Genomic DNA, 14,128 nt, shown 5'->3' with positions numbered 1-14,128 from the left:
TCAAACCTATTGCATTCTGTAGCCCAGATCCAGAAGAATCATCAAGTACACCATACCAGCAACATGAACCATCCAGCTTTTGTTATGTGGTTATACGGGACGGTGTTGTTATTAAAATAGATTCATACATGGGAGAAGATGCCATCAAAGAATTTGCACATAGAATGGAAAATATGTGTCGTGACATAGCATCTAACATCTTATTAAAATCAAAGCCTATGTTGCCTTTAACAGAGGAACAGATTGAGGATTTCAACAATGCAGAAAAATGCCCGGTATGTGATTCTGAATTTTCAGATACAAATATCAAGGTGAAACACCATTCTCATACAGATGGTAAATTCTTAATGGCCCTGTGTAATAGCTGTAATATTAAGATCAAGAGACCAAGATTTATCCCCATATTTTGCCATGGAGCATCCAATTATGATTTCCATCATCTGATCAAGTACGAGGGGTTTGAGAAGCAGAATTTAAATATTTTAGCTGAAAATGATGAAAAATATATATCTATTAGCAAGATAATTAAAGTTGATGGTGTTCCTATTCAATTAAGATTTCTTGATTCTTACAGATTTTTACCTGCTAGCCTGGATACACTGGCCTCTCAATTATCTGATGATGACTTGAAAATCACACGTGCATTGTTTCCAAATCAGGACCTGAAATTAATTAGGCGGAAGGGTGTATATCCATATGACTATGTCACAGATTCTTCTAAATTTGATGAGTGTTCCCTGCCACCACAAGAAGCATTTTACAGCAAAATCAGAGGATCTGGAATCAGTGATGAAGATTATCACCATGCCCAGTTGATGTGGGACAATTTAAATTGCCAGACATTTGGTGATTATCACATGGCTTATTTGAAACTTGATGTTACCCTCTTAGCTGATATAATACAGATATTCAGAAAATCTTCCATGCAAAATTATGGACTGGACCCAGTGTATTTTTACAGTGCCCCGGGCCTAGCATGGGCTGCAATGTTTTTCAACACCAAAAAGCCATTGGATCTGATCCACGATCAAGAAAAGTATCTGTTTATGGAGGAATGTATAAGAGGGGGGATGGTGCAATGTTCCCAGAGATATGCCAGAGCAAATAACAAATACATGCCTGATTATGATCCAACACGGCCATCAAATTATATACTGTATGGAGATGCAAACAACCTCTATGGTCACGCTATGATGGATAAATTGCCATATGCAGAGCTTGAGTGGGTCGAAGATTTCAATATTGAAGATCTTAAGGATTTTGATGACAGTGAGTATGGCCTCTTCTTAGAGACTGATCTGACAATTCCTGATCATTTACACAACAAATTTTCTGATCTGCCCCCAATTCCCGAGGTTCAGTGCTCACCTGGCTCTAAACAGAAGAAGCTCATGACGACACTGGAGCCGAAACAGGGTTATGTCATATATTATAAAAACCTCCAATTCCTGATGAAACATGGTGTCCAAGTGACCAAAGTTGGCAAAGTCTTGAGGTTCAGGCACTCAAGATGGTTGAAACCATACATTGATACAAATACGGAGCTTCGAACATCTGCAAAGAGCGAATTTGATAAGGGCTTGTTTAAATTGATGGTGAATTCAGTGTATGGCAAAACAATTGAAAATGTCAGGAAACATACCGATGTTAAAATAATTACTGACCCCAGCCGGAGCAAAAAATTGGTTGCAAAGCCCAACTTCAATTACAGAAGAATTTATGATGAGTACATGGCACTTTTCAACATGATGAAAACAAAGATCAAGTTTGATAAACCTATTTATGTAGGGGCTGTGATATTGGAATTGTCCAAATTACATATGTTAATATTGTATTATGATGTGCTGAAACCTTTTTACGGTGATCGTGTAAAATTATTGTACATGGACACGGATAGTTTTATTCTTGAAATTCAAACAGAAGATGTTTATCAAGATATGTCACAGCCTGAATTGTTTCAATACTTTGATACCAGTGAACATACAAGAATTCAACAACACCACAACAAAAAGGTGCCTGGCAAGTTAAAAGATGAGACACTTGGTGATGTTATTGTGGAATTTGCTGGGTTAAGAGCCAAGATGTACAGTTTTGAAACATGTAGTGGTGCTGTTGCCAAAAAGGCCAAGGGCATTGGCAGAGTAACTGTTGAAAAAGAGCTTGTATTTGAAGATTACAAAAATTGCATCAAATCACAGAGTTCAATCAGAACATCAGAAAATAGAATTCAGAGTGAGGATCACTTGTTGACTTCAAATGTTGTAAGAAAAGTGGCCCTGGACCCACATGATGATAAGAGATGCATTTTGTCATGTGGCACACATACTTTACCTTGGGGGCATTGTGATTTGAAAAATGGAAATCAATGCCCAATTCCAGAGCATGATTTGAAATAAATAAACATGCCTATGAACTTATTTGGGTTCAAAAAACAGGCTATTATGGACCTGCCGACACCACTACCCTCTCCTGATTTACAATCTGTAATGTCTAAACTGAGTGGCTTGTTAATTATTCATCTGAATAGTATATTTATAGATAATGATGAAGAAACAGGCAAAACATTGTACATATTTAACAATAATTTAAATCACTACCAATTACCTGTAGGTGGGCAATTGCAATTTATTACAACCCCCGAGGGTGATGTCAAGATTTCAGTAGGGAGAAATATTTACAGAATTAAGCACTCAAACATGGTTTCTGGCACTGTATATACTGTTTCTGCTGGTGACTGCTTATATATTGAGGTCCCTGGATCATATGACAAGCTTATACCCTTTTTCATAGAATTAAGAATCAGATACTCTATAATAAATAACCAGTAAAACAAAATGCCTAATGATATATTTGGCCATACAAGGCATGAAGATCACAGTGATGAGATTCTGATGCTTGATGTCAGAGTCAAGAAATTAAGAAGTGATTTACAAGCTTTACAAACCACACTCAATGCCAGTCTTCAATTAGAAATTACAAATTTACAATCACAATGCATGGACCCTCTTCTTAAAATTGATTCCGAACTCAAACTGTTGCTTCAGAAATATACTGATCTGGCTACATTGGATAATTTTCAAAGTTTGGAAGAAGCTGTAGCAGCTCTTCAAGCCAAATTTAAGACCCAGGCTACCAACTCTGAGCAATTGAAACAGCAATTAGAAGAGCAGATAAATAATGTCCAGGCACAGCTCCAAACAATTGTCAAAAGCATAAAATCACAAGAAGATTTTGATCTAGTGATTTCCACTCTAAAAGAACAGATTCAGTCACTCGAGATACCTAATCTGGACCCTCTGAACAATGCCATAGCCGAGGTTAAAGGAAAAATTGAGACACTTGAAAATTTTATGAACAATTTGCCATCTTCTGATGCTTTGAATGCAATAACTCGGAGTGTTGCCAACATCAAGCTGCAACTTGAAACATATGAAGATTTTGGAAAAATTCAAAGTTCCATAACCCATCTTGAAGGTACAATAGCAGCAGTGCAAAGTGATTTGGCAAATGTACTAGAATCTCGCCTGCCCGGGATTGTAGATACTCTTGTCAGTGTCCAGCAACAAATCACAAAGCTTGAAAACCTCAACACTGAATCTGAGCTATCTCATTTTCATCACTTGATAGATGATATCCAAACGAAACTTGAAATTTTACAACAATCCACACCCTCTCAGGCAGATATAGCCCTGCTCCAAAATGCTATGCAAAATGTGGCTCATGCTTCTGAATTAAACAATGTGAAATTGGCACTTGAATCTTTGCAAAATACTGTATCAAATCTGCCTACATCACAGGAACTTAAAAATATTAAGAGGGCAGTGAATCGCATATTGAAATCAGAAGATATCAAGAATATCCAGGCAGAGATCAAACATCTCACTCAGACAGTTGCCACTCTACCAACCAATCAACATATTAATGAACTGCATGCCCTGTTTGAGGATATCAGAAGACAGGTCCATGATCTTACTGCTCAGAATTCAAAATTGGCAGTTGTTGAAAATTTGCAACAAATTGTAGCTAATATCAAGCAACAGCTAGGGACCATGGAATCCAATCAAGCAAATGCTCTGTCTGTTTTTGCCACCCAGCTTCAAGAAATTGTGCAACAATACAAGAAACTTGTTGTGGACGTAAAGATCAAGCCAGGCCATGATGATGTTGTTAGGACCATCAATGAGCACCTTGAATCTGTAACAAGCAGATTGCTCACAGCAGAAAAGGAAATAACAGGCATAATCGAGAATCCAAAACATACAGTAATTCTTGAATTGTACAGCATCCCCAATAAAGAATATGATTCACCATTTACACCAGGTAGCAAAATATATATGCTGTCCCCTGCACAATTTTATTACCAGTTTTTTGTTGGAGGCACATTGAGACCAATCAAGATCAAATATTGGCATCAGCCACAGGCACACCACTACCCCACCTTATCAATAACAAATGCTGACAACAAACCAAAAATCACCAATGTAGAGTTAGAGGATTTTACAGATCCTAATACATTAGAAACAGCCTATACTGAAGATGATGGCTCTTTGGAATTTAAAATACAAATAGGGGACAAATTATATTTAGAAAATCCTGCAGTCTCAGCTGCTGAACACCCTATAGTTGCAATATTCTTGTTTTCATACCATGTCTAGACAAATTATTGTTGATGAATTACACAGACAAGCCCGACATAATTATAAGAGACTCCCAGTAGTTACAAAAGGCATAGATGATTTATGGCAGAGCGACTTGATTGAAATGGCAACTGGACAGTTGAAAAACTTAGACAAAATCAACAAGGGCTACAAGTATCTACTCACTGTAATAGATACATTTTCAAAATTTGCCTGGGCTGTGCCACTCAAATCCAAGACTGGAAAATGTGTTACAGAAGCCTTCAGGACAATCATCAATCATTCAGGAAGATCACCGCGCTATTTGCAAACAGATAATGGCAAAGAATTTTATAATTCAGTGTTTCAACAATTTATTAAAAGCCAGGCAATAAAACATTATTCGAGTTACAGTGATCTCAAAGCCTCAATTGTAGAGAGATTCAACAGAACCTTAAAAAATCTTATGTATAAACAATTTACACTCCAAGGTAATTATAAATGGCTTACAATCCTACCAGAACTTCTACATAAATATAACAACTCGGTCCATTCCACAATCAACATGAAACCCGCTGAAGTAACTTCATCTGATGAGCAAAAATTGATCAGGACTGTTTATTATCCTAGATACCAGCCAACAACAAGAAGGGCCAAATACAGGGTGGGTGATCAAGTAAGAATCAGCAAATATAAGCACTTATTCAAAAGAGGCTTTACAAGAAACTGGAGCACAGAATTATTTACAGTAGTTCAAGTTAAACCCGGGACCCTTAACACATATATAATAAAGGATCACCGAGGAGAAATTCTCAAAGGCAGGTTCTATGAACAAGAGCTCAGCAAAACTAAACAGCCTGACACATATCTCATAGAAAAAGTCATCCGCAGAAAAGGCAACAAGTTACTTGTCAAATGGCTGGGTCATCCGGAAAACAGCTGGATCGATGCAGACAAAATAATAATATGAGCACCTGGGATGTTATAAAGAGGCTGCCAGAACCTGAACAGCAGAATAAGATAAATGGAGTGCTGCTGCCTGATAATATTAGGTGTCTTATTGTTGGGCCATCTGCTTGTGGTAAAACTACACTAATGGTTGATAATTTTTTATTGGCACCCAACTGGTTAGATTGGAAAAACAGGCACTTGTATATCTTCTCTAAGAGCTTGGAACAATTAAAATATCAGCAGCTGATGAAGCTATATGATGGACTGGATATTGCCACTTTTGAACCAGATGTTAAGCCACTTCATGAATGTCTCGATAATTCTGTTGTTGTGTTTGATGACATTATACTGGATAATCAAAACAAGATTAGAAATTTCTTTACACAGGGCCGGCACAAAAACATTGACTGCTTCTACCTGGCACAGACTTTTTCTAAAATTCCGAAGCAACTGATCCGAGACAACAGCAATTTTATATGTGTGTTTCATCAAGATCATACCAACCTCAAACACATACATGATGAATATGTAGGTGGGGACTTGAGCTACAATGATTTTTCCAAGTTTTGCAGTAGGTGCTGGAGCCAGGACAGTTATGGGTTTGTCACAATTGATATGACAAGAAAACCCAATAGTGGCAAATACAGAAATAAAATCAACGATTTTCTAAACGTTGAGACATAAATAAACAACCATGAAACGACCAATCATTGATGATCTTAAGTTAAGAGATTATCTTGTAAAAAGATTTAAGGGATGGAAATCAGAGAACCGTGGAATTTATGAAAAACACAAACAAACAGAACAGCCTGTCATTGATGCTATTAATAATTTAGGTAAGAATATCAAAACTGTTACAGAGCAAAATCAAAATTTGATCACAGAGCTTGTACCTGTAGCTGCTAGGAACATATTAGATTATCCATTCACCCCACTTTCCAGTATTCATACACCTAGTCCTGTTGCTCCTCGAAGAATTGAAGCTAGTCAGGATCCTATTGAATTGGGTCTTCTTGCTCAAAAATATTTAACCACACCTAAAGACAACAAAGATGAGGTGTTTGGCTTATATGCTGACACAGAGCTTGATGGGAGCATCATACATAGAATCGGCAATTTCAGGGTAACATTTATGGGAGATGATATAATTGTATATTCAGAATCTCGTCTCGGAGAAAAAGGTGCTTTTGTTAAGTACACCGGCACACCTGGATTGTGGGAACTGATGACTAGGAAAAGGCCTGGCAGCTATACAGATCAGGATTATGAGGATTACAAAGAAATATTAATAAAATCAGATGCTCTATACCAGAACAATGATCCCACACAAAAAAGAGTCAAGTCTAGCAGTGGAGCAAAATACAATAATTTAATCAAACCCATATGGTCACAGATCAAGACTGGCAGTGGAATCAAACAATACAACACCCTGCCTAAAGAATTTGTGTGGGTTGATGATGTCAGGAAACTTGTAGATAGGTTGCTGGTGATAGCTGGGGAGGAAAATGCTGGCAACCACAATTTTTACAATGAAAAGGTTGGAATTATGGACATGATAAGCACAAAATTGTCTAATTTTATAGTGAATGACCCTAAGGGGATTGGATATCTTATAAAAATTATTAATACTCTACCACCTAAATTTTGGAATATTTCTGAGGGTCGGGGGTTGGTTAATGACATTATAAACAAGCTGCCATTTGAACTACACATTCCAGGCTATCAGTATTGTGGTCCCGGTACAAAATTGGACCATAGATTAAACAGAGGGGATCCTGGTGTTAATCCTTTAGATGCTGCTTGTAGAGACCATGACATAGCATACAACACACATTCTGATCTTGACAAGAGACATGTTGCAGACAAGAAATTAGAAGAGGCTGCATTTGGTAGATTTGTAAGCAAAGATGCTTCTTTGAGTGAAAGAATAGCAGCATTGGGGACCACCATAGCTATGAGCACCAAACAAAAACTGGGGTGGGGGTTGTGAACATGTATATAATAAACCTACAATGAAGGCCAAGGGTGTTATGTATCAAATACCTTATGCAGGTCTCAAATCTCTTAAAACTATTGACAGTCTTTTAACCAAAAAGCAGCGCAAGAAAAAAAGCTCTTGTCTTGCAAAGGGCCATGGTATGAAATTGTTGCTTAGTACCCCCCAATTAAAAAAATTACAGCAATCAAGGAAAAAATCACATGTGGGGGGTTTCATATTTACTATCCCGGCCATCTTAGCAGCTCTCGGGGCTGTTGGGAGCTTGGCTGGGGGATCAGCTGCCATAGCAAAAACGGTAATAGATGCCAAGAAAAATAGGGCAGAATTAGATGAGCAGAGGCGCCATAACCTGGCCATGGAGAAAAAGGGCAAAGGTCTTAAGAGAGCCATGAATAAGTTTAAAAAAAACAAGAGGCGCTTACAAACCAAGATATTGAAGCTTTAATCAAGCCATTGGGCATCAAACATTTTAGAGGTGTGTACATGTCTGATTCTTTACCGGAACAACCACTCAACAAAGAGTGTGGCATTGTTAATTTGGATGAGTACAAAAATCAGGGCACTCACTGGATCTGTTATCTTAAATATTTAAACAATAAGGCATTTGTGTTTGATTCATTTGGAGGTGTTCCACCTGAAAATTTAGTAAAATATCTAAATTCAGCTAATCTTTATTACAATAATGCCCGTGTTCAAAACTTCAAAGATGTTAATTGCGGACATTTGTGTTTATCTGTTCTTAGATATATGTCTCAAATAAATAAACCATCAATTGAAAATTTTCAAAAAGCCTTGTGGTATCTGAAACATCATGGGGGTATTCCATCTCACCAGCCAAAATTCAATATTGAAACTCAAATTGCATGATGACATAGTGTATCCCAAAACAATAGCTCTCAGAGCATTTTACGGCATGTACCTGATCCCTAATATTACGCACCACAACAATACAATTGCAGTAGGGGATCAAAAAATTGTCATCACTCCAGGGCAATATAATCTGTCCACTCTAAATGCTCAATTACCCAGAGGTGTAGTGTTAAGTCAAAATTCTGTCACTCACAGAGTAGAGATTGTATCTGCTACGGAGACAGTACATCTGGGTACTATAGGAGAGCTGTTAGGATTTGAGAACAACACAAAACTTGAAGCAAGCATCAAACACACTGCTATGAATATACCTAAATTCTTAGCCATAGAGACTCTGAATATTCACTGTAATGTGGCTGAGGGTATGATCACCAAATCAAATGGCATAGGCACTCACAAACAAACCGGCATCATTGCAACATTCAAACCTAATTCCGAATTCATGGAGCCAATCATCTACAATCCATCCCCAACATTATATTTTCCTGTGTGCCATAATAGAATAGATTATATTGAATTGATGGTCACTAATGAAAAAGAAGAATTAGTTGATTTTGCTGGAGCCACAACAACTGCTATCATAGAGATTAACATTTAAATAAAAATACATACAATGGAAAATATTGAGAGTTATGAGCTACAATCATTCCCCCCAAACAGGAGGACATTTGCAAATTTAAATCAACCCAACACAGAGATTGAGGTTGATCTTGATGTAGGGGATGGCTTTATACACCCCCACAGAGCAGATCTATACATCAAATTTGATGTTGTAAAGCTCGATGGTACAGATTACCCGGCAAATTCAAATATAAGACTTGTAGACAATTTTGTGCCGCATCTGTTCTCTGAAATTGAGATCAGAAAGCATGGCGTTGTTATAAACAGAATAGATTATCCCGGCATTACCTCCACGGCTTTGGCCACACTAAAATTATCCAAAACCGAAGCTTCTTACTACAAAATAGGTGGATTTGAGGCTGGTGATAAAATATTATCTAAGAACCACACTGTGCTGTTCCCGATGCGCCTGTTGCCAGGATTCTTCTCGGATTACAAAGAAATTATGTGGAAGGGCGGGTTAAGAATTACATTTAGAAGAGCTGCAAATGATAATAATGCTTTGATGAGGTACAGCACATTAAACCCTACGGGGGAAGCTATGCCTAATACTCTACCTGATGCAGGCAAATGCATTATTCAGACTATGGAGCTAAGAATCCCCGTTGTTGAATATGAGGCCAGTTACGCTCTTAAATACAAAGCAGATATCCTAAAAAATCCACAGGTTCCTCTGCAATTTTATACATATCAATGCGTACAGAAGCCTGCCTCTGGTACTTATTATGAGTTTGATGCCACAAATTCATTCTCCAGTATTCAATTTGACATGCCTGATTTTGTGGTGGTACTGTTTCAGACTGGGAGACACAACAATCAGGAAAAAAATTCAAGTAGATTTGATAACTGCAACATCAAGAACATTTATCTTAAAAATGGCAGAAATGAGGTCTTTCCTAGAGAAAATTACAATTTAGACATGTCCAAGGATGATTTCCTCAAATTATATGAGGCTTTTTCGGCTTTCAAAAGGGTCACTACTGGCAGTACTGATATGTATTACTCACCAGATGAATTCAAAACACGGAGACCCATGTTTGTAATCAACACTTCAAAAAGAAAACAAGTTGTAGTGAACGACAGGACAAACATTAAAATTATCTGTGAATTCCACGAGGAATTACCCGATGACACCATTTGTAGTGTCATTCTCATAGGTGAAAAATCATATGTTTATGATGTAAGAAATGAGAGAGTCACGGAGCAATTCTAGAAGAATTACATTGTTTTAATATTAGATATGTAAATTGAACCTGGTATCCAAGAACTTAAACCAGAAATAAATATGTATGTGTGTATGTGTGTGTGTGTATATATGTATGTGTGTGTGTGTATGTGTGTGGATGGCCAGTTTTAAGTGTGGTCACAAGAGGGGCATATTTTTAACAAATTTATGGATAACAATCTCACAGAAGTGCCTTTTGTAAGTATAAACAAATCAATCTGAGAGGGTCATACTTTCTGAGGAAATTCCCGAGGGCATTTTCACAAAAATCTTAGATTAGACAAGATTCCACACTTGAACAAAAAGCTCATATGCTCATGTTAAGCTTGTTTTAAGTATAGCAAATCTGCTTGAGGAGGGGTTCATACTTTCTCGGGTTTATAGTACCGTAAATACAACTACTCCCGCAGATGATCTATATCCCGAAATTTCAAATCATGTACCTTTCTCATTCACAAAGAAGAATTCTCCCCACTCGACCCTCTTTTGTCCGTCCCATAGAACAACTGTAATCAGAAAGCAACACCACAATTAGTTCCAAACCTTGTATTAAGTGCAAGAATTTGTTTTGTCTAAAATTGATCTCGACTTTATGTCATAATCAACTTCGTTAGCGTTTTCTAATTGTCACGTTTGAGCGTAAACTCTAAAACACACGATAGTGAGTTGCCATCTAAAGTGGCGACAGAACAATATGTGTAAATCAAGAGGCCTTGATTGAAATGCGAAATCTACAGTGGCGCCGCTAGTGGTAGGAGCAAACTCGCTATCAGTGCTAGTAGAACCGAAAACGCGTATGGAAGGTATGAAAGAAACATTGGCAACCTTATAAAAAATGCTACTTCATAAGAAATGTAGCTCTATTAATGGCCTGCAAGTTAACTAGGTTCGAAGGAAGATATTTGTAGAAATGTATTCTAGACATTTGGTGTAACATGACATCTAAGATGACGCCGTACAATGCCAATTCTGCATTAACACCAAAAGGATCATTCTATTACATCGGATTAAAAAAACTCTCCCAATGTCATGGACGTCAGCAGGATTCTTTCCAGGGGGGCAAACGATGTATATAATAGTATTGACCCCTCCCCACACCCCCTATACGCCTTCATGGCGTGGTGCTAAGCACAGGGGAGCACTTTACCTTTTTTCAGTTTGAAGTTATCATGTTCCTGCAACGCCATAGCAATAATTAACATATATTACTGTGACTGAAATGAAATTATATGTGTGAAATATGTACTTTTTGGTTGACTTTCATTTCCCAGAGGGGGGCCATGGTCCCCCTTTTCCCCTCTTCGAACGTCCATGCTCAATGTCATCTGATACTGTCACGACTAGGAAATATAGCATCGAAGATATGCTATTTGATTCGCTATCTGATTCCACGTCGCAAGTGTCATATTAACGATGAAATATCGTGTCATTCACGTCAACCACGATATAAATAACTTACATTTAGAGCATTTAATGATTAAAAAGAGTCTATATAAACCTCACAGTGGAATGATGATTGCGTGCTTATTGATATTGCGACGCCAACCACGTGGCTTGGAAATGAGAATGCATTAATATTTCATATCTCCACGATAACTTGCATCAACAAAAACAAACGACTTCTATTGCGGTCATTAATCAAAATATCCACCACTAACGTTTAACGTGCCGTGCTGGAAAACTAAGGGTTCCGATTCGAATCTATTTTAGGATAACTATCTAATGTCTTCATTCAGTGCCTCCCTGATAGCGTAATAGTAATGTCGTCTCTTTGCAATCAAGGGGTCGTTAGGTTCGATACCTGGTGGAAGCATATAGTGGTTCGGATCCCACTTTAAACTGAAAGTCCAGTCCCGATTCGCCCGTCTCTGACTAAAGTTGGACTTAAACTTTTTATAATAATTATTATTCTTGTATTGATGAATTATAATAATTGTAATTTGTTCTAATCAGTTTCATATTACAACCTGTCCCACCTTTCAGTCTACATTCATAAGGAGTATTCTATAAATACAATATAAACTCGTTTATACAGTAAATACAATGTGTTGAAGGGCAATCTGTGTAGCAGGGCCGCGCATAACGATAGATAAGGGGAGAAGACGAGTGAGCGGAGTGAAGCAGCGCTCGCTGTTGCAAACGGCTGGTAGCTGCAGCCGCGTTCTCCTGCTTTTAGTTTCGGTAAGGAGTGCCTTCACATAATGAGTTTTAATTAACACGGTTTGTTTTATTTAAGACCTGTCCTTCATGTGGTTTTTGGTAGAGGGCTTGTCCCCATATATCGTGATTGGCGCAAATAGCCTTAGTGCTGAGTCGTCCAGAAATTTAATTTCAACCCAATTCTACAATAACATTACTATTTCTTCAGTACTGAAAAACATATCCCAAACCTGTTTTTTGAAAACTTGAACTGTAACGTAGAGAAAATTATAGACAAGTGGAATTTCGAACAACTACCATACTCTTATATTTTTTTCAGGATGGTAGAATCAATGCAGAAGGAAACGTGGAGATCGATGACTACCAGAACTACCAATTGATACGTGGTTACCAGAACACCACCCACACCACCATCATGTTCAGGAGACAGTGGAACACATGCGACGATAAGGGGGATTATCCGTTAGGAGTAAGTGCAATAATTAATGAAGATTTGTTACATTTTATTAAGAATAACATTAAGAGAGTTGTTGAAGAATTGTAACACATATCTTGTTTTTGACTAACGGTAACAGTTTTCAATAGACTTGTAACCGAAACGTTGTTACGTTTACAATAACAGTAACAACTTTCAAAGATCTCGATCTGAATCTATGTGGCTTTTTGAGTTATAACAACAGTTTTCTTACGCCTTCTAAATGAAACCTTGTTTGCTTCGTCTAATAGAGTTTTCAAAAGTTTGCTAACTGAACCTGTTGCATTTTGACAAATTGTAACAATTTTCAAGAGATTTCTACTCTAACACTTTTCTGAAGATTTCTAACCGAAGCTTCTTTGTTCTTTCTGTAACAGTAACAGTTTTCAGAAATATCTAACTGAAAATTCGTTCATTTTACTAACACTTTTGTAATTCAGTTTTAAAAACGTCCGTAATAGAAGCTACCTTGTTGTCTGACAATAATAGTTTTCTAAACTTTTTTAAGTGAAACTTTGTTGAATACTGAATGATAGTTATAATTTCTAAAACTTCTAAGAGTACTCCTAACGAAGTCTTACTTTTCCATTAACAGTAAATTTGGTGTGACAATCGCAAGAAAATTGTTTGAATTGTCGACTGACACTCGTCTGAAAGTTAAACAACATTGGCTCAACAATCCCTTCTAAAAGCCATTCAGCCAGACAGACTAAACACGCCTTCACTCATCGACAACTTTCTCATAACTGAGCCATACGATCACAGCGCCAAATGTCACAGACATAAGTCCCCCGTTCGGCGAACCAGACAACTTCAAGTCGTCTTGAAGATCTTGCACGTTTAGCGTCCGGCGGGCAGAAGTTGACGTCACGTCTTACAAAGTAAGAGCGTCCGGCCATTCAGACGGCTTACAACCATCTTGCAGCCGGAGCAAGTCAAGGAAAAGTTGACTCTTTTCGTCTGCACAAGATCTTGCAAGATGGCGGCGAGATATGTGCGGTTTGGGATAATGTTATTGCGGGGATGGCTATAGTTATATATGGCGAAGTCTGACAACATTCTCTGCATTCAAGATAAATAAATTATGCTTTGAAAATGTTTAAATATTGGTTTGAAGTGTAAGAAGAGAGAAGTTCATTGTTTTATTATCAAGACCACGTTCTCTGAATATCTCGTCTGCTTCAAAGAACGAAGAGCGTGAATTTGACGCC

General features: G+C 37.6%; 1 protein-coding gene across 1 annotated transcript in view; it reads left to right on the top strand.

Moving 5' to 3' along the window:
• LOC145997393 (DBH-like monooxygenase protein 1 homolog) overlaps window positions 1-14,128 on the top strand; it is a 72,645-nt gene that overhangs the window by 16,149 nt on the left and 42,368 nt on the right. Inside the window, exon 2 of the mRNA XM_083134390.1 lies at window positions 12,762-12,911. Coding sequence (XP_082990516.1) covers window positions 12,762-12,911 — 150 coding nt within the window. The remainder of the gene's footprint in view (window positions 1-12,761; window positions 12,912-14,128) is intronic.

The sequence above is a fragment of the Lepisma saccharinum genome, chromosome 13 (assembly GCF_977018435.1).
Source record: "Lepisma saccharinum chromosome 13, izLepSacc3.1, whole genome shotgun sequence".
Taxonomy (NCBI): domain Eukaryota; kingdom Metazoa; phylum Arthropoda; class Insecta; order Zygentoma; family Lepismatidae; genus Lepisma; species Lepisma saccharinum.
This window is presented reverse-complemented; position numbering and strand designations above follow the sequence as displayed.